The sequence below is a fragment of the Phodopus roborovskii genome, unplaced genomic scaffold, assembly GCF_943737965.1.
Source record: "Phodopus roborovskii unplaced genomic scaffold, PHOROB, whole genome shotgun sequence".
NCBI classification, from domain to species: domain Eukaryota; kingdom Metazoa; phylum Chordata; class Mammalia; order Rodentia; family Cricetidae; genus Phodopus; species Phodopus roborovskii.
The window spans coordinates 10414222-10433782 of NW_026125052.1; the positions used below are offsets into that span (position 1 = coordinate 10414222).

General features: G+C 48.9%; 1 protein-coding gene across 2 annotated transcripts; it reads right to left on the reverse strand.

Moving 5' to 3' along the window:
- Positions 1-12601: 12601 nt before the first annotated feature.
- On the reverse strand, positions 12602-18775 carry Rsad1 (radical S-adenosyl methionine domain containing 1). 2 transcript variants are annotated; one of them, XM_051202975.1, is made up of 9 exons: positions 18426-18760; positions 17896-18029; positions 17588-17792; positions 15351-15716; positions 15098-15161; positions 14535-14682; positions 14283-14337; positions 13502-13605; positions 12602-13302 (listed from the first exon to the last, which is right to left on the reverse strand). In XM_051202975.1, exons 1-9 carry the CDS (start codon positions 18558-18560, stop codon positions 13185-13187), a joined length of 1329 nt encoding a protein of 442 aa, XP_051058932.1. In that variant the 5' UTR covers positions 18561-18760; the 3' UTR covers positions 12602-13184. The 2 variants fall into 2 exon arrangements, 1 of the variants encoding a protein (XP_051058932.1); XR_007835727.1 differs by having other exon boundaries at positions 13156-13302; positions 13502-13654; positions 18426-18775.
- Positions 18776-19561: the final 786 nt, after the last annotated feature.

The following is a 19561-nucleotide window of genomic DNA, read 5'->3' on the forward strand; positions in this document are numbered from 1 at the left end:
GGAGGTCAAAGAACACCTTGCATGCATTCTCTCCTTCTACCATGTGAGTCCCAGGGCTTGAACTCAGGTCATCAGGCTTGGTAGCAAGTGTCTTTCCTGGCTGAGCCATCTCAAAGACCCTATTTTATCTCTTTTTTTATGCTGAATGAGATTCCATTATAATAATATACTTCATTTTATTATTTGTCCACTCATCAGTTGATACCTTATGGCTATTACAGTAATACTTCTGTGAACATTTGTGCACAAGTCTTTATGTGATCGTGTGTTTCATTCTGTAGGGTATACACCCAGCAATAAAATTGCTAGTTTGCATGGTAACTATAAGTTTAACTTCACTCATTCGTTCATTCATTCATTCATTCATTCATTCATTTTGAGACAGGATCTCAAATGTAGCATGGACTAGCCTTGAACATATTATGTAGACAAGAGTGACAAGGAATGAACTTCTGCCCTAGTTATTCTAGAGTTCCCTCTGTAGACCAGGCTGGCCTTGAACTCAGAAAGTCCACCTGCCTCTGCCTCCTGAGTGCTGGGATTAAAGGTATGTGCTACCACCACCTGGCATTTCTCTTGTTTTTGAATGAAATAGATGCAATTCTTTGCCCATTTTTAAATCTGGTTACCTTTATATCCAGTTGTGGGAAATTTTTGTGTGTTTAGCAAATATCTTCCCCCTTCTTGTGGTTTCCTCTTCCTCCTCTACTGCTACTGATCTTTGTCCTGACCTCAGGATCCTACTGCCTCAGTGTCTCATGGGCTGGGATGACAGTACGCAACACCTTGACCATCTTACTGTGTTTGCATTGTGTTTTTGGTTTTGTCTTGTTTTTTGTTTCTGTTTTTTGTTTGTTTGCTTTGTTTTGTTTTTGAGGTAGGGTTTCTCTGTGTAGCTTTAGAGTCTAGCCTGGAACTCACTCTATAGACTAAGCTGGCCTTGAACTCACAGAGATCTGCCTGCCTCTGCCTCTAGAGTGCTGGAATTAAAGGTGTGGGAACACCAATGGCAGGCTTGTTTGAACTCTTTAGAGACAACAGTTACCTGTGGAACCCTGGCTGGCATGATACTCTCTATATAGTCCAGGTTGGCCTCAAAAACTCCTACCTGTCTTGGCTTCCTATCTTTTTTAAAAATGTATTTTATTTTTAATTATGTGTTGGGGGGGTGGATATATACATGTGAGTGCAGGTACCTGTGGAGGCCAGAAGAGAGTGCCAGCTTCCCCTGGAGCTGGAGTTACAGGCAGTTCTGAGTCACCAGATGTGGGTACTGAAAATGAACTCAGGCCCTCTGGAAGAGCAGTTTGCACTCTTAACATGGAAGCCATCTCTCCAGCCCATACTGTCCATTATTATAATTCTGAAAGAGGCCAGAAGAAGGGGATTTCCACTGCAACTTCCTTAATGACCAAAAGCTGAGACAGCCTACCTTTAAGCCCTCTGCAGTGCTGCCAGGCCTCAGGGTGCTGGCTTCTCCCTGGAGTCTTAATTGCAAGAAAGCTCAGCAAAGCACTGAGGCCTGTGTGAGTTGGTCAGGTTCCAGGGCTGTCCTTTCTTGACAGACCTTGGGGACCGCCAGCCCCCAAATAATGACACAGAGACTTATTAATTATGAAAGCTTTACTTTAGCTTAGGCTTGTTCCTGACTAGCTCTTGTAACTTAAATTAACCAGTTTCTATTAATACACATTTTGGCTCATGGCTCTGTACTTTTCCTCTGTTCTCTAACTTCCAACTTGCTTCTGAGTGTTGTTGGCCAACTCAACCCTGAGCCAGATTCTAACCCAGAGTTCTTAGATCTGCCCGGAAGCCCCACCTAACCTCCTTGCCTACATATTGGCTATTTCAGCTCTTTATTAAACGAATCAGAATAAAACAGTGACACATTTTCATACAACATGATCAAATTTCCTGAAACAGAGGGCAGCCCCAGGCTGAGTCAGAATGGCCTGAAGTTTCTAGAAGGGAACCAGAAGAGGCAAAACCCAGAGGTCAGGTAAAGGAAAGGTATGGCCAGAGGCACCTCAGGTATCAGGGCCTGGGAGGCAGGGGCCAGGATTGGTCCCTTTCTGGATTGATCTGCCAGGGGAGAAATGGGACCATTCCTGTCAGACCTGTTGGAAGAAGGGAAGAACCGGGATGTGAGGAGTCAAACAGGCAGGTGCCCTATTGCCTGGAGGCTGCTGGTCACCTGGTGGCACACACCCTCTCAGCTACCCAGGAGACAACAAGTTCACCAATGAGCCAGGAAGAAAAATTTTCCAGGAGCCATGGGTCCCTGGTGACAGGGAGATGACAGATCTGTGTGTCGTCAGAAGCCAGGAATTCCAGCTGTAGACCTGCATTCCCTAAGGTCATGGCTGTGTTCAGTGATCCAGTGTTATTAACATGCTGCCCCCAAATCTTCTACTCTGCCATCTTGACTGGTTTCATTTAAAGGCCATTGAAAAACAGCAGGTGAAGAAGCTCACTTTGACCTTCCTTGTTATTTTTAATTTGGGAGTGTGTGTGTGGGTGTGTGTGAGTCAGGGTTTCTCTCTGTAACAGTTTGGATGTCCTAGAACTCACTTTGTAGACCAGGCTGGTTTTGAACTCACAGAGATCCTCCTGTCTTTGCCTCTCAAATGCTGTGATTAAAGGTGTGCAACCTTCCTTGCCCTTAAAAGTAGCAGGTGAGGGATTAGGGGAGATAGCTCACTGTCTAGCATGCATGAGACCTGAGGCTCATCCTCCACCCTAGGAAGAAAAGAAAAAACAATAGATGAAATCCCTGTGTGAGCCCGGCACAGTGACACCCACCCGCAACCCCAGCACTCTAGAGACTGAGGCAGGAGGATTGATCATCCAAGGCTACACAGTGAGACCTTCCTTTAAAGTATAATCTTATTTGAAAAATGTCCCCTCTGTCCCAGAAGGGCAGGGTTATTCTCACCCTCTAGGACGGGAGTGTGAGGCTCAAGGAAATGTGAACAAACCTCCCCCAACTCACCCTTCCCTTCGTGGTTACTTCCCCACCCAGTTCACCCTTCCAACCCACGCCCTTTATCACATCTTCCTAATTTGCTACTTTTGTCCCATTCAGCTCTGCATCTTTAGGCCTTCAGGTTCTTATGCATTCTCCTGTGCCACATTAAGCTGCTCTTACTCTGTATGCCTTCTCCTAGTACTTTGCCTTATGTCAGTTGAGTTCTCAGACCCAGCCCACAGACGCCAGGACAGTGTCTTTTTCTCCCCTACAGCTGTAAATGGCAATGTAAACGCCGACAGTGATGTCCTCCACACATGAGCCATGCCCATTTACACAAGGAACAGCTCTAGGCTCTTTCCACCCATGCATCTGTCATTGTCACCCTTGCAACAGCTTTGTAGGCAGGCCCTGTCCCTGCTTCTGTCAGTGAGTACATCCAGACTCACAGGATGAGCGGCTTCGCTAAGGGGACCCAGCTGCTAAGCAACTGGACTCCAGTCCAGGAGTGTGGCTGTGGGAGTGTCCAGGATTGCTGAGGAAAGGCAGTGAGTGATCAGGGGTGCTTCTCAGGCTGGATTTCAAGTAGGGGGCTCCAACAAAGAGGAAGAAGCAGGGTTACCAGCTCCTGGAGCCCAGCACTCATGGCTGCCGGCTGCTCTCACTCACTGACTCCTCCCAGCCTGGGCAGGAAGCCTCTGAAGATCGTGGCTTCTTGTGACCCTAAAGCAGGTCTGAGCAAGAGCTTTTGGGGGGACAGCAGGACACCAACTACACTGACTGTGTTCCTAGGTTTGGAGAGCTGGACTCTTGGGATCTGACGGAGCAGGCAGGAAAGTGCATCTTAATAGAGCTCCTGATGCATAGAAAAATTGGTCCAACTCCTTCACCAGCCAGGAAACCCAGCCAGAACTCAGAGTGAAAAGACCTTCCTAGTCACACGGAAATGACAGAAGGGAATTCAGACCCAGTTGAACCTATCCATCAACAGTAGTCTTCCCTGGAAAGAGAGAGCCACCTTAACCTCTGGAGTTAGAATGGACAAGAGCCTGAGACTGGCAGAAAAAGTCACAAGGCAACAACAGATGGACTCAACTATATAAATATAGTTGAAATGTCTAGAAAACTCACTTCCCAAGGAGTAAGAACTTATGAGGGATAATAAGAGTAGCATGAAGGCAAGCAAAACTATAAATTCCTGCTCTTGAGAGGCAGAGGCAGGAAGGTCTTGAATTTAATGTCAGCCTAAGCAACACAGTGAGACTCTGTCTCTAAACAAAACAAAACAAAACAAAACAAAACAACAACAAACCAATATTGGCAGCATATTGGAAGCAACATTTGCAACAAGTAAGGCACAGTTATATATTTGTAACTATTTATCGGTCTGCCATTGTCTACCTAGCTAGACATTGCATCCAACTTCACCAAGAAAAGCATTGCTTAGGGCTGGAGATGGAGTCCAGTCAATGTTGTGCTTACTATCACACATGTACAAGCCTTGATGTATATGCCACCAAGCTTATACAAAGCCTTGGGGTTCAGATGCTCTCTAGAACCACATGAACCAGTCATGGTGGCCACACCTACAATCCAAGCATGGGGAGGTGGAGACAGAAGAATTAGAAATCCAAGACCATCCCCAGCTACACAGCTAGTTTGACGCTACTCTGGGTTACATGAGACCCTGTTTTAAAACCAACCAACCAACCAACCCCAAACCAAACAGTCCAACCCCAGTAGCAGCTGGAAAGGCTCAGTTCTTTCTGCTGCTCTCCGTCTTTCACTTCCAGAAACATGGCCACTTGGGTGACTGTCTCTGATGTGCCACCAAAGTGTCTAGTGAAACGATGCACAAGCCATCTACACCAGAGGAAAGTAGAGAAACACGAGCAGTGTTCTTGTGCCTGAGTCAGAATGAGGATGGCATGGAGACCCTAGCAGGTGACATAGGGCAGACTGTGGATGTCCCTCCACACACACACCCAACACCTTAGTCAGGATGCAGCCAGACCAGGACTGCCACCATATTCTCCATGATGCAGCCTATAAGATTAAGGACAATAAGAAAGAGGACGTGGTGCTCACCTTTTGACCCCTGTAATGTGCCCCTTAAGACCAAAATGCTCAACAAAGCTCCAAGGATGCCATCAAAGAGAAACTGATGGGAGTCTGGAGAGGTGGTACAGTGGTTAAGAGCAGGCACTGTTCTTGCAGAGGATTCAAGCTGGTTCCCAGCACTCACAGCAGGTGGCTCACAACTGCCTGTAACTCCAGGTCCAGGGGATCTGAAGCTTCTGTCCTCCAGGGGCATCTGCACTCATGTGCTCTTGCTCACACAGAGGCATACAGGTACATATAATTAAAAATAAATAAGAATGGAAAAGAAGAGGAGGAGGTGATGGAGGGGGAGGAGGAGGTGATGGAGAGGGAGGTGATGGAGGGGGAGGTGATGGAAGAGGAGGTGATGGAGGGGGAGGTGATGGAGGGGGAGGTGATGGGAGAGGAGGAGGTGATGGAGGGGGAGGTGATGGAAGAGGAGGTGATGGAGGGGGAGGTGATGGAGGGGGAGGTGATGGAAGAGGAGGTGATGGAGGGGGAGGTGATGGAGGGGGAGATGATGGAGGGGGAGGAGGAGGTGATGGAAGAGGAGGTGATGGAGGGGGAGGTGATGGAGGGGGAGGTGATGGAGGGGGGAGGTGATGGGAGAGGAGGAGGTGATGGAGGGGGAGGTGAGGGGAGAGGAGGAGGTGATGGAGGGGGAGGTGAGGGGAGAGGAGGAGGTGATGGGAGAGGAGGAGGTGATGGAGGGGGAGGTGAGGGGAGAGGAGGTGATGGAGGGGGAGGTGATGGAGGGGGAGATGATGGGAGAGGAGGAGGTGATGGAGGGGGAGGTGAGGGGAGAGGAGGTGATGGAGGGGGAGGTGATGGAGGGGGAGGTAATGGGAGAGGAGGAGGTGATGGAGGGGGAGGTGAGGGGAGAGGAGGAGGTGATGGGAGAGGAGGAGGTGATGGAGGGGGAGGGGGAGGTGATAGAGGGGGAGGGGAGGTCATGGAGGGGGAGGAGGTGATGGAGGGGGAGGTGATGGGAGAGGAGGAGGTGATGGAGGGAGAGGAGGAGGTGATGGAAGAGGTGGTGGTGGTGGAGGAGGAACTGGCAGAGGTGGTTAACAGCTTGCAGCTATGGATCATGTGGCAGCTCCAGACCTGCCTCTTCTGACCAGACCAGAGGCTGAGGAGAGGGATCCTACAGGGGGTGGAGGAGGCAATCCCTTGATCCTGGTTGCCAAATAGTCCCTCCAATCCCTGCACTCTCTTTCTCCTGCTATTTTAAGTGGCTTTTGTCTTCTAATTCTTCTTGGTTTGGAGCCAACCATGTCTCCCTCAAGGCGCCCAGCTGGGGGTGGCTGGACTTTTTAAGGTTATCCTACTCTCTATCCTTGTCCTTCCTTGTCCTCTGCTGTCATCTTCTAACCTCAATAGTGACTTTGTGCTTGTCTGTTCAGTTCTGTGTGTAAGTCAATGCTGTGGAACCCACCCCTCCTCCCCAGTTCTCCCCTCTCCCCTTGGAGGTGCTCAGAGGCAGGATCAGCAACAGAGCATCACACACACACACACACACACACACACACACACACACACACACAATTAAATAAATAAATAAAAATAAAAAATAAATAAATCTAATTAAAAACAAACAAAAACATTCTTAAAATATGTTCTTGTATTACTTTGTATAAGCATCTGTTTTGGAGATCCCAAGAATTTGGCTGGAGGGCCACCCCACCACCACTCCCTGGCCGTGTGACCTTGGGCAATTTCTTTGAGTCTGTTACTTTGTGGAAGGCACACAGTGTCTCACTGGATCTTGCTGGGCCTCAACAAACTAAACTCAGGTAAAATCCTTGGCATAGTGTCTCGTTTATAGCAATTCCCCCACCACATCATTCCAACATGTGGGCACAGCTACTGAAAGACTCAATTAGAAAAATCTAGAACATGTTGAGTTGGAGAAAAAAAAAAAAAAAAAAGAAAGAAAAGAAAGAAAAACACCAGTCTGCAAAATTGGCATGAGAATATGATCCCTTTTATGAAAAAATTATTTTTATCTCTCCATCTACATATATATCTATGCATCATGAGCTGTCTGGAATGATCGTCATCCAAATGTTGTAGAAATTTCTGTAGTATAATTTTTCTTTTTTTGCTTTTCTTTTATGTGGTTGAAAAAGAGATGTGTATTTTTTTTTCTTAGCAGAATCTGTTTTTAAAGGAAAACAATATAGTAATTCATGGTAAGAATCATTAAAGTACATATACCCTTTAACCCTGCTATCTCCTTCTGGGGCGCTGACCTGAGGAAATAATCCAAATGGAAGCAATGATATCCATAAAAACATGTTGCAGCATTATTCATCATGGGGAGAACTGAGTAACCATGTAAGTGACTTACATTAGGGTAATGATTATTAAATGATTCATTCACTGGAACACTATCCAACAATTAAGAAGAGAAAGATGACGACCATGGCACACAGTGGGGAACTGCTTGTGAAAACTGAGACGCTAAAGGGGCATAATACAAAATTAGACCCGTGCCTGGATACTCAGCAAAAATAAGGCTTGCCCTGGACAAGCACAGGAAGGAAAAACGGGCAAATAAAAACAGTGCCAGCATTACCAGGGTTTTTAATTTCATTTACGATTCTGCCTAATGTTTCCACTGTACCACTTGTCTATAATAGTTTACAAGTTTGGCTTTAAAGTTCCCCTCAGGGAAAAGAAAGACAGGAGAAGCAGAGATCTGGGATCTTCTACTGGGTTCTAGCATTTATATGAGGTAAATGTAAATTCTGGTTAAAGAGATCAAAGAGTGCTGGTCAGTGGTGGCTCACGCCTTTCATCCCAGCTACTCGGGAGGCAGAGGCAGGAGGATCTCTGTGAGAGTTCGAGGCCAGCCTGGTCTACAAGAGCTAGTTCCAGGACAGCTTCCAAAGCCACAGAGAAACCCTGTCTCAAAACAAAACAAACAAAACAAACCAAAAAAAGAAAAAAGAAAAGAAAAGAAAGAAAAGAAAAAGAAATCAAAGAGCTTACTTAATAGAGCAATTGATGCCCAGAGTTTAGAAAGACTCAATGTTGTCACAAAGTCAGTTCTGTTTTTGTTTGGAGTTTTGGTTCCATATAGCCCATGCCATTTTCCAAAATGCTGTGTAGCTGAAGCTGACATTGAACTCCTGAGGTCCCTGCCTTCATTTCCTGAGTGCAAGGACTTCAGGTGTTGGACACCTACCAGGCCTATTCAGTACTGGGGATTGCATCAGTGTAAGCTTGGCAAGTCTCTAATACCTGAGCTACATCCCCAACGCATCCACAGAATTGTAACAGTGGTAAATCCTCATTCTCTCAGTGCTGGATATGGAACTCAAGGCTGCTGCATGCTAGGCAAGCACTCTACCATTGAGCCACAAGACCACACCCAGCCTAGTTAACAGCTAATTTTTGAATGCTGAGACCACAGCCTGCATCTGACAGTTTAGTGCCAATTGTGTTGTACTATCTGAAAATACACCAGCTACACAACACATTTCTCTTCGGCTCATCTCCCACACCTAGCTGCTCCTCTGGCCACCATCAGCTCCACTCTGAGGCCAGACTGAAATGACAGCCTTTCTGTGTGCACAATGCAGGTCCCTGCGCCAGAAGGACACACAGACAGGTCTACTCATCACTTCTTACAACTGGGCACATCTCATGACCCTTCTTGGGTTTCTAGGATCTCCCATACTCCAAGGAGTAGTAGCCAACACTGAGCCATTACACAACTCAGTCATTTCACTCTGTGGCTTTCCTTGCTGAATCAAGCAAAAGAGAATGTGTTTCTATCCCAGGAAATGGATGGCGCCACAGAATAGGGACAGAGTAAAATGGATCTTTATCATTAGAGCTGATCAAAGATGGGGTACTTGAGTGGTGGGTGTATGTGTGGATTTGCTATCTGCAGATTCAAGAAATTCCCTATGGGGAATTTTTTTTGGGGGAAACTGTTTCTGTAATGAACACCTGCATATTTTCTTCCTTGTCATTATGCCCTAAACAATGCAGCCTACTATTTATGCATACTTACTTTACATTAAAAATTACCTTTGGAAAAGTGAAGATGGACTTTCTGTTCCACCAGGCCCTGCAGCCATTTAGCCCCAATTAAACACACCAACACATATTTTAATTAGAATCTATTTGGCCAATGGCTCAGGCTTCTTACTGGCTAGCTCTCTCTTGATTATTAACCCATAACTATTAATCTATGTATTTCTACATGGCCTTATCTTATGAGAGGACACCTGGCACATGCTATCCTCCCAGGATCTACATGGCTTCTCCTTTCAGCCTCTCTCTGCCTCCTCTCCCCAGCATTCTCCTCATCTGGTAGCCCTGCCTATACTTCCTGCCTGGCTATTGGATAATCAGTGTTTTTTTCATCAACTAATAAGCAAAATATATATACAGAAGGACATCACATGAGTGTTTACTTGCTTGTATGTGCACCACATGCATGCCTGGTGCTTGTAGAGGCCAGAAGAGGGCACCAGATCCCTCTGGAACTTGTCAAGTGAGCCATGATGTGAGTGCTGGGAACTGAACCCAAGCTCTGTGCAAAAATACCAACTGCTCTTAACTGATGAGCTATTACTCTAGCAACCCCCCCCCTTTTTTTTAAATTACATTTATTTATTTGGGGTGTCTGTGTATACCATGACTCTTGTGAGGGTCAGAGGACAACTTGCAGAAGACAGTTCTTTCCTACCATGTAGGTCCTGAGGATCAAACTAGGATTGTCAGGCTTGATGACAAGTGCCTTTACCCACGGAGCCATCTCAACAGCCCTATTTACACAGATTTATACTGCATTAGGTATTACATTGTAGCATAGAGATGCTTTAAATACAGGAGGAGAGGCCAGGCATGGTGGGACATGCCTGTAAATCCTAGCATTTGGAAGGTGGAGGCAGCAGAATCCCAAGTTAAAGGTTACTTTCAGCCACAAAGAGCTCAAGGCCAGATTACATAAGAAACACAAAAAAGTACTGAGAAGACAACAACCAAAGTCCCAAAATGGAAGATTACCCATCCGATGGACAAGCCACGGAAGGATCCCCCTCCCACATTGCCATGTGGGGATGTAACCATCCTCTTGTCCCCACCCCAGGATGGAAGATGGGTGATGACGGTCTTCTGGGCTTTCCCAACTCTATCTGGAGCCTTGAGGAAGCATTCACCAGCTAGATTCCTGGGCCCCACCTCCAGGAGGTTCTGATTCATGTGGAAAGGGTGGGGCCAGGCTGAGTCACAAAGGTGGCCCTGGCTCCCATCTAAACCCTACACATGCTCCCTGGGGTGCCTCAGCAGGGAGGACCCAGACATCTCAAGTGGCACAAGCCCTGGCCATTAGGAGAAACCCGAGTGGCCACAGTTTATCTGATGGAACACCTCCCCCAGTGCTCTGCTGGCTTCTTGAATGTCAAGATCAGGGGAAGGCTGGGGCAGGGACTCTAGAGCAGCACAGGCCACCTACCAACTGCTCTGAGACTAGGCTGTCCTGGGCCCTAGAATAAAAGAATTGGTAAAAAAAAAAAAAAAAAAAAAAAAAAAAAAAATTCCTTCCTTTCTTTCAGACCTCAAAACCAAGTGCCCCTAGATTCCCATAGCTGTCTGTAACACCTAAACCAGCAACCCCAAGGTTTATCTCTCTGAACATCTGACATGGCATCAAGCTCCGTGAGAGCACGACAGGTCTTATTCCTCTGTTCATGCCCAGTACAGTACTTGGCACACCAATGGTGTCATGAATAAAGGAGAGGGAGTAACAGTTACCACAGGGTCAAAGAAGGACTGGCATTCATTCCCGCCAGCACATGGGAAAAACACGTGCTTACCCCTACAAGGTGGGGGACCCCATCCTTCATCATCCACTAGAGGCTGAGTGTAGCATGCTTCCATCTGCAGGGTTCCTAAATCACTTCTGGCACTGGGGTACCCTTTGTTATGATAAGGAGTCAGTTAGAGAACCCTGGGCTAAGGAGGACAGAGCTCAGTGAAGGACTGCTTAACATCTGGAAGGCCTGTCTTACAGCCCCAGCACAGTGAAACAAACCACACACATGTGCTCACATGTTCATGGGTGCGCGTGGGAGCACACACCCACACACACACACACACACACACACACACACACATGCATGGCATACAGCCAAACAAATCACACACAAACATACACATACACACACATGCATGGCATAAAGCAAAACCACACACACACACACACACACACACACACACACACACACACACACACCACACGCACAGCATACAATTTCCAGGTGAAGGGTGAAAGTGAAAGGCCAGGAGTAGCTCAAGGGGAGACACTTTGGTTTGTCTTTGGGGTAAGAGATTTACTAAGAAGTGACTTAATGCCATGGACCACTGATAGGCAGCAGCACAGTGTGGGCTCCCAGGCGTTCAGGGCCTGGTGCTATGGGCACATAGATAACTTGACTGGGACTCTGAAGACAATTCAAGTTCCCCAAGGCAGAGTAGGGGTCCCTTCCTACAGGTCTCAGAGGCAGAGGGAGGTTTCATGTGGCCAGGCTATCTCTGATTCCCCTGCAGGCAGCAGGGGAAGAGATGGGGGGGGGGTTTCTTGCATTGCCAGGAGGGAATATGCCACTTTGAAGAGGAGGGCACATCTAGTTGAGGCATAGGCATATGGCAGCCCTCCCATGTCCAGGGAGTATAAAAACCTGAGGTCTATGAAGTAGGACACCTGAGGAGCCTGTTAGGGGGCTCGGGGTTCACAGGCTTGTCCTTTCTATCATACAAAGAGGTTGCTGCAAGGGAGCATGGCCTGAGCAGCAATCTGGTCTGGATTCTATCAGCCCATTAAAAAAAAAAAGGAAACTGAGGCTTAGTTCAGCAAATAACCAATTACCCGACTTGAGCAAGGCCACAGATCTGATTCCTAGCTTTGCAACAACAACAAAGGAAAGTTCTTTTTTATGGGGAAATCGCAATTACTGAATCTGGAAGGAATAATAGAATCAGAAACCAATACTTTTCAATCTTCAATTTAAGAAATGATTTGGCAGCTGGACGGTGCTGGCTCATGCCTTTAATCCCAGCACCAGGGAGGCAGAGGCAGGTGGACCTCTGTAAGTTTGAGGCCAGCCTGGTCTGTAGAGCGAGTTCTAGGACAGCTAGGGCTGTTACACAGAGAAACCAGTCTCAAAAAACCTAAATAAATAAATAAGTCTAAAAAAAGAGAAAAGAAAGAACACAGCAGTGATGGCACACGCCTTTCGCAGACAGGCAGATCTCTGTGGGTTTGAGGCCAGCCTGGTCTACAGAGTGAGTTCCAGGACAGTCAAGGCCATACAGAAAAACCCTGTCTTGAAAATCCAATTAATTAATTAATTAATTAAAGTGTTTTTGAAAAGGTTGAAGTCAAATTCAACCCTTAGGATACAATCAGGCAAACCCAGGATATAGGATACATTCTGTATAACAAATGGCCTTGAATAATAATCTCAAATGTGATTTTTTTTTAAAAAAAGATGTATTTATTTTTATTTTATGTATATAAATGTTTTGCCTGTATGTTGGAAGAGGGTTCCAGATCCCCTGGAATGGGTGTTACAAATGGTTGTGAGCTGCCACACAGCTGCTAGGAATCAAACCCTAGTCCTCTGGAAGAGCAAACAATGCTCTTACTACTGCGCCATCTCTTAGCATCTTAAATGGTTTTGTAAATATCCCATTCCTATGTTCTTTTCTTGTTTAAAATACCTGGAGGGGATTCAGCCTTTACTGAATCACACAAGCTAACTCAGGGCTTTACTCCAGAATGAGGGAGTTTTCTCCAACGGACAGAATTCCCTGGAGAATGATTTCCAAATATTGCCAACAAAAGCCAGTGTGTGATGAGTACATCCCAGTCAGGGCACACACGCTGATCTGCGGCTCCTGGGATGCTGAGTGGGATACCAGTTCCCAGACCAGGGATGTCCTTTCTTCAGATTCACTGTAGCCATCCCCATGGGGATATCAGAGTCAAGCAACAAGGACGTAAAGCAGCAGAAAGGCTGAGGAGGGATGCCCACCATGCTGGTCCAGCCTTCCATGTCCAGTTGGTGTTGCCCTATGATGCAGGGACAGCTGGTCATCCTCCTGACACGGGTGAGGGAGTCCTGAGGTGCCAGGCCTCTTGGAGTTGAGGCAGGAGGGTCAGCAACAGTGAGTCCAGCACAGCTAGACCCTCCCAGGAACACCGGAGACCCCTGGAAAACCAAGAGGCCTGGGTGTGGCTCTTATTTTACCACTTTAAGGCCCATTCCTGACCATGCACCCCTGGGACCCCACAGATCCTTCTCTATCGGTCTTTCTTGTCTCTGCACCTTGAAGAGGGGCCACATCCAATTGAGGCATACACATTATGGCAGCCCTCCCATCCGTAAATGTGTGGTCCCCCCAACACACCTGTGGTCCAGCAGCAACAGACCCTGTGCCAGCAGCTCCTTTACCTCCCTGCTTGCTCCGAACACGTCCCACAGGGTCAGCTGGGGTTCAAACTGCTGCCAGTGCTAGGAAACCAGAAGACTCAGGGCAATGTGCTGGCTGAGGGCCAGGTGGCTGGATATAGAAAGGGGCCAGGGAAAGTCCAGTATGGCGCCTGAGCAAAAGGCACGACAGGTCAATGTGCCAGAGGGGATGGGCACTTTCATTCCTGTTGTTCGTGGAGGATCAACCCAGCTTCTGGTGGGGACAAGTCTCTTCTGCTCTCTCCTGTTTTCTCCGCAAATGGGCTTCACCACCCAAACTTCATCCACAGTAACTCGGAATCTGATCGCCATTATCTATTATACTTCCCATCCAAAGTTTCAGTGTATTTAAGAGTATACAGGGAACAGGCATGGTGGCACATGCTTTTAATGCCAGCACCCCAGAGGCAGAGGCAGGTGGATCTCTCGGAGGTGGAGGCCAGCCTGGTCTACAAAGCGAGCTCCAGGACAGTCAGGGCTACACAGAGAAACCCTGCCTCGAAAAATCAAAACCAAAACAGAACCAGGACTCTGCAGCCCTAGTCTATGCTTCTAACCATTACACAACACTGTCTACTGCTTCTGTCATCAGCTTTCAGCTGGCTGGGTCTAACCCTCAGCTGTCAACCCAGAGGGTGGAGAGAGTAGGGTTTGGGACACGATTGAGTCTCTAACTCTTAGGAAGGAGCCGATGTGTCTAAGGACCCCGGACCCCTTACCTGATGAGTGACCCCCACATCAGTGCGCAGCCCCATAGCCAAAACCTCCTCCAGCCTGAAAGAAAATGACCATGGGATCTTAGGGATCCCACGTTGTTTAACCCCAATGCTGGGATGTGATGTTATGCTGAGAACTCATGTGGTTTGGTCCCAGTGGGAGAGGCAAAGCAGGCAATAAAGATGTAAAAGCATGGAGGGGCCTCTGGGGTGCAGGAGGCCCTGGGTGAAGAGCCTGCGAACTCAGGTACTCACAGCTCCAGCTTGCTCAGGGGGACACACTTCCGCGTGCCGTGGCCAAACAGCATCACCTCTTTCATCCAGTTGTCTGGCTCCAGTGTCTGGATCCGTGCTTCCCGGGCGTGGCCTCCAGCTCCCCGGGGCACAAATTGTCCATGGGCTCCTGACAATATCAATAAACAACCATCCCACACACACATTAATAGTCGTTAACTTGGTGAGTTAACAGATTTAAATCAGGGAATTTTCAAACGGTGCCCCTCCCCCCCCCCAGCAACCACTATAAATGTAAATGTAAATCCTCGGGCCCTGCTCCAGCCCGGCCCATGAGAAGTCCTGGGGGGGGGGGGCCAGCCAGCATTCTGGGTTACAACAAGCTCCCAGGGGCTTCTGATCTAAACCACACTCAGAACAGCATCAGGCTGCAAAAGCCTGAGGACTCCCATTCCGAGGTTCTACCGAGAGGTCCTGTGTGCTTTGCATGAGGAAATACAGGCTCCAAGTGGTTAAATGAGCAGTCCAGTTTCACACAACCAGAATGCTCGTCTCCTGAATCATGCTTTCGGTTGTTCACTCACCAGGCCCAATGCCAAGGTACTGACCACACTGCCAGTAAGTCCAGTTGTGGGTACTGAGCGCCCCCTGTGGGAAGAGAGGGTATTGTCAGCACCGGAGGAGGTGCGGCTGTCTGTTTAGGGCATCTGATGAGAATATCCACCTCTTCAGTTCTGAGAGCACCAAACTGGAACCCCTCTCTTTGGAAGGCCTCGGTCCCCGGGTAACATCTCATCCCCCTAATTCTGTACCTCCAGTCATCAACGCAGCACTCACGTTCCGTGAAAAGTTGGAGACCTCATACTGGCGAAAGCCAGCGTCTCGAAGGACCATCCTGCCCTGCTGATACATCTCAGCAGCCAGGTCGGGGTCAGGGGCTGGGAGGGTGCCCCGCTGCACCTGGGCAAAGAGTGAGGTGCCCCGTTCCAGGGTCAGCTGGTAGAGGGAGAGGTGGTCATCACAGTGGTACAGTAGTTTCTGAAGCTGTTGAAGCCATGGCTTCACGTTTTGTGCCGGCAGACCAAGCATCAAATCCACGGATACCCTGCCAGGAAAAAGGCGCCTGGCTTCCGCCAGTGTCTGCAAAGCGTCGCTGGCTGAGTGAGTCCTTCCCAGCAGCTGCAGCTCCGTGTCATCCAGGGACTGGAGAGAGAGGGTCAGGTGTAAAGAGGGAGGCAGCAACGTCTAGCCTTATTTTGGGCACAGATGGGAGGGACACACAACAAACGGGAGTGAGAGCGTAGAGAGGTGGTCAAGGCAGTAGTACTCACAGCTACTCCTTAAGGAAGGGTGCATTAATCCCTATAACTCTCTCTTGTTTTCTGTTTTGCTTCCTTTTGAGGCAGGGTCTCACTAAAGAGCTCAGGCCAGTTTTGAACTCATGGCAATCCTCCTGCTTCAGCCTCCTGCCTAGTGGGATGACAATTGTGTACCACCACATCCAGACCCAAGGGTCTCTTAATTTAAAACTACCTGATGTTTCTCCTCATAATCAGAAGCCAGGTGTGGTGGGGCACATCTGTAAACCCAATACCTGGGGAGGTGGAGGCAGAAGGTTCAAGAGTTCAAAGCTGGCCTCAGTGGGATATAAAACCTTGTCTTTAAAAAAGAGAAGAAGAAGAAAAAGCATTTTGAACAAGAACATCCAGACATGATGAATCTAACCCCCAGAGCCTAGGTGGAGTGGTCTACCCTGTGGTAAATGGGGACAGTGGGTATGGCAATACAGAAACATCAGAGTCCAACCTAGTAGACATTTCTCCTGACTCATAAACACATCTTCAGAGGCTCCCTGATGGGAGAAACCCCAAACTCCCACAAGATCTGAAGGCTTCTGTCCTGTTTGGCAGCCTTGTCTCCAGTCACAGGGAATGACACAGCTTCCCTCTCCAAACATGCAAAGTGCTTTCGCATCCTGTGCCCTTTCCTCCCACAGCCCCTTAGCAGGTGAACACCTGCTCTGTCTCACTCACACATCAATCACTTCCTCCAGGAAGGCTTCCAGGATTTCATCAGGCCAGGTGCCCCTTAGGCAGTATTTACCATGCCATGATCTGGCTGCTGACCTGCCTTCATCTCCAATCACATAACAAGCCCTGCCCTGTTTTCTTCCTTCCTTTCTTTGATGTCTGCTTGAGTATAGCGTGCCTGTGTATATATGTGTTCACATGTGTATGAGGGTGGGGGCGAGTGTGTGTGTGCGTGCACGCATGTGTGCGAGAAACCACACTTAGCTGATACGGATAAGTCTGGCTAGCCAGCATTAATCGAGGGGGGAGGGGAGGACTCCTTTATTGGTGTCTCCAAATGCTGGAACTACAGGCAGGCAGCCACACCCACCCAGCATTTGTGTGGGTGTTAAGGATCCCAACTTTGGTCCACACTTGCACAGTAAGCCAGCTAACCACTGAGCTATCTCCCCATCTAGCACCCACACTCATGCAGCACCTGCAATGGGGCAGGTCCTATGCTAAGTGCCCAGAGCATAAAAGGCTAAACTAGCTGGGCCTTGTGCCAGTAATTCCAGTAACTGGAAGGCTGGGACACGGAGATTGCTGCGAGTACGAGCTACAGTGAGTGTTCTGGTCTCAAAGTAATAATATTAATAAGGGCTAGTGGTACAGCTCAGTTTGTAAAATGCTTGCCTGACATACCCTGATCCCCAGCACCACATAAAGTGGGCATGGTTGCAGGTGCCTGAAATCCCAACACCAAGAAAATAGAGGCAGAAGAACCAGGAACTCAATGCCATCCTTGGCTACATATCAAATTTGAGGCTAGCCTGAGCTACAGGGTACGGTGTCTCAAAACAATGATGATGCCAAAGCCTGCCTCCGGAAGTGTATAGGCCAGTATAATAACAGACAAAACAATGATAGTAATGATAATAAAAAAAATAGTGTTACTCCACAGTCTACCGTGTACTAGACCTGGTACCCAGAAAGGTTTTCCCAATGACTAAACGCCACCTAAGGGTCTGGGTGCACTGGGATAGGGTGAGTGAGATGGGTCACCTGCACACCAATGGACAACCTGTTGATTCCCGCTGCTCCAAAAGCTGCCAGTCTGGAACCTGGGGCTGAAGTGGGGTTAGCCTCTAGTGTGACTTCCGAATCTGCGGGCAAATGGGCTTCCTGTGCCACAGCCTCCAGGACAGCAGCCACAGTGTGAGGACTGGCCAGACTCGGGGTTCCCCCACCAAAGAACACAGACTCCACCCTGGAGGAAGAGGATGGAGCAATAAAAACTGGGAAAGCCCCAGGGGACGTCCACCTGTGGTGTCCTTTCCCCCAAGACCTTGTGTACTGTCCCAAACACCGACCTTTGCACCCCACTGAGCCGCAGCAGCGTCCGTGCCTCAGTCACCAGGCAGTCCCGCAAGGCCCCCTCCTCCACGCCACGGGGGATGTACTTATTGAAGTTGCAGTAGCTGCAGCGCTTCTCGCAATAGGGCCACTGGGGACAGGGAGTGCGTGTGCGAGTTTAGGAGGGACTCCGGGCCGCCCAGGCCATTTCTAGGGTTTATCTCACACATTCCCATCCCTTTCTGTGGTTAGTCAGCGGTAACTGCGACAGCTAAGCCACTCTGCGCCCCTAGGCAGGTGGCGCTGAGATTACTATGCCCACTCCAGTAAGACAAAACAGATCCCAAAGGGTCACCCAGCTGGTGAGCACCAGACTCTAGGACTTTGGCCCAAGACTCTTTTCGGTAGGATAGTCCGTGGGGGACAGACAGATGCTATGCCAGATATGATTGATGTTGGGGCACGCAAAGAGTGCAGATGGACTAACAACAACGGGACACGCGCCAGCCACGCCACCGCCTCCTTCTGCCTTCCCCCGCCCACTCACGTGCACGTAAAGCGCCGCGCGCGTGCTCGCGGGCTCGGAACTCCGAGGCTGTCCCAGGCTGTCCACACGAGGGCGCTTCTGGGCCGCCCTGGCCGCGGCCACCCATCTACCGATCCGGGCCCGGGAGGGAACCATGGCGGGCAAGGCGGCAGAAGGCAGGGCTCCGAGGCCTCGACCGAGCGCCAGGGCGCAAGGGTGTGCCCTGGGCTGGGCCGCGTGGGTTGCTCCGGCGGAAGTCAGAGGAGCTGCGTGACCTCGTATTGCCTCTCTCGGCACGGCTAGAGAGCCCTGGGCCTCGGGCCTGCGGCGCCACCTGCCGGACACTGCCGTACTCACAGCCTATTCTTTCCCAAGGACGCAGCCTGTCTGCCCAAGGACAGTGGGCTGCAGGCCTTTTGGCAACCTGTGCTGGGGCGACTTTCTTGACCCGCGCAAGAACTCTTTCAGTCAGCTGGCTCTGATCTGAACGCCGAGAAACACAGGTCTCTGAATTGACTCTTGACAGTTTGTCTCTCCCATCAGACTATGACCTGATTTTAGGCACCTATGTGTCTGTTGTCTCCTCCAAGCCCCAATCTATGCTCAGAGCCTGTCTAAAAGAAACAAAAAGAGAGGGGGCAGACAGACATCATGGCTCAGCAAGGAACAGACAGCTGCTCCACTGACCTGAATGATTCCCTGGAACACACAAATACGTGTCAGGAGAGAACCTTGCTCCACAGAGTGGTCCTTTGACCTCCACAGGTGCCACCTCCCAAACTCAGGTGAGCACACAACACACAGTAATAATAAAACAATTATAGCATGCATGCAATACACAGACGTGCATGCAGGCAAGGTACTCAACACATTCTTTTTAATTAAGTAAAAACTTTGTTTTTAAAAAAGAGAGCCATGTGTGGCAGGCAGCACAGCCCTGTAACCCTAAAACTTAGGAGGTAAAGGCAGAAGAATCTGGAATTCAAGATCAGCTTTGGCTGAAGAGGGAGCTTGAGCCCAGGCCAGGCTACATGAGATGATGTTTCAAGAAATAGAAGAGGGACTGGAGAGATGGTGCAGCTGTTAGCTGCTCTTCCAGAGAACCCAGCACCCACATTGTGGCTAACAACAATCTGTAACTCCAGTCAGTTCCCGAC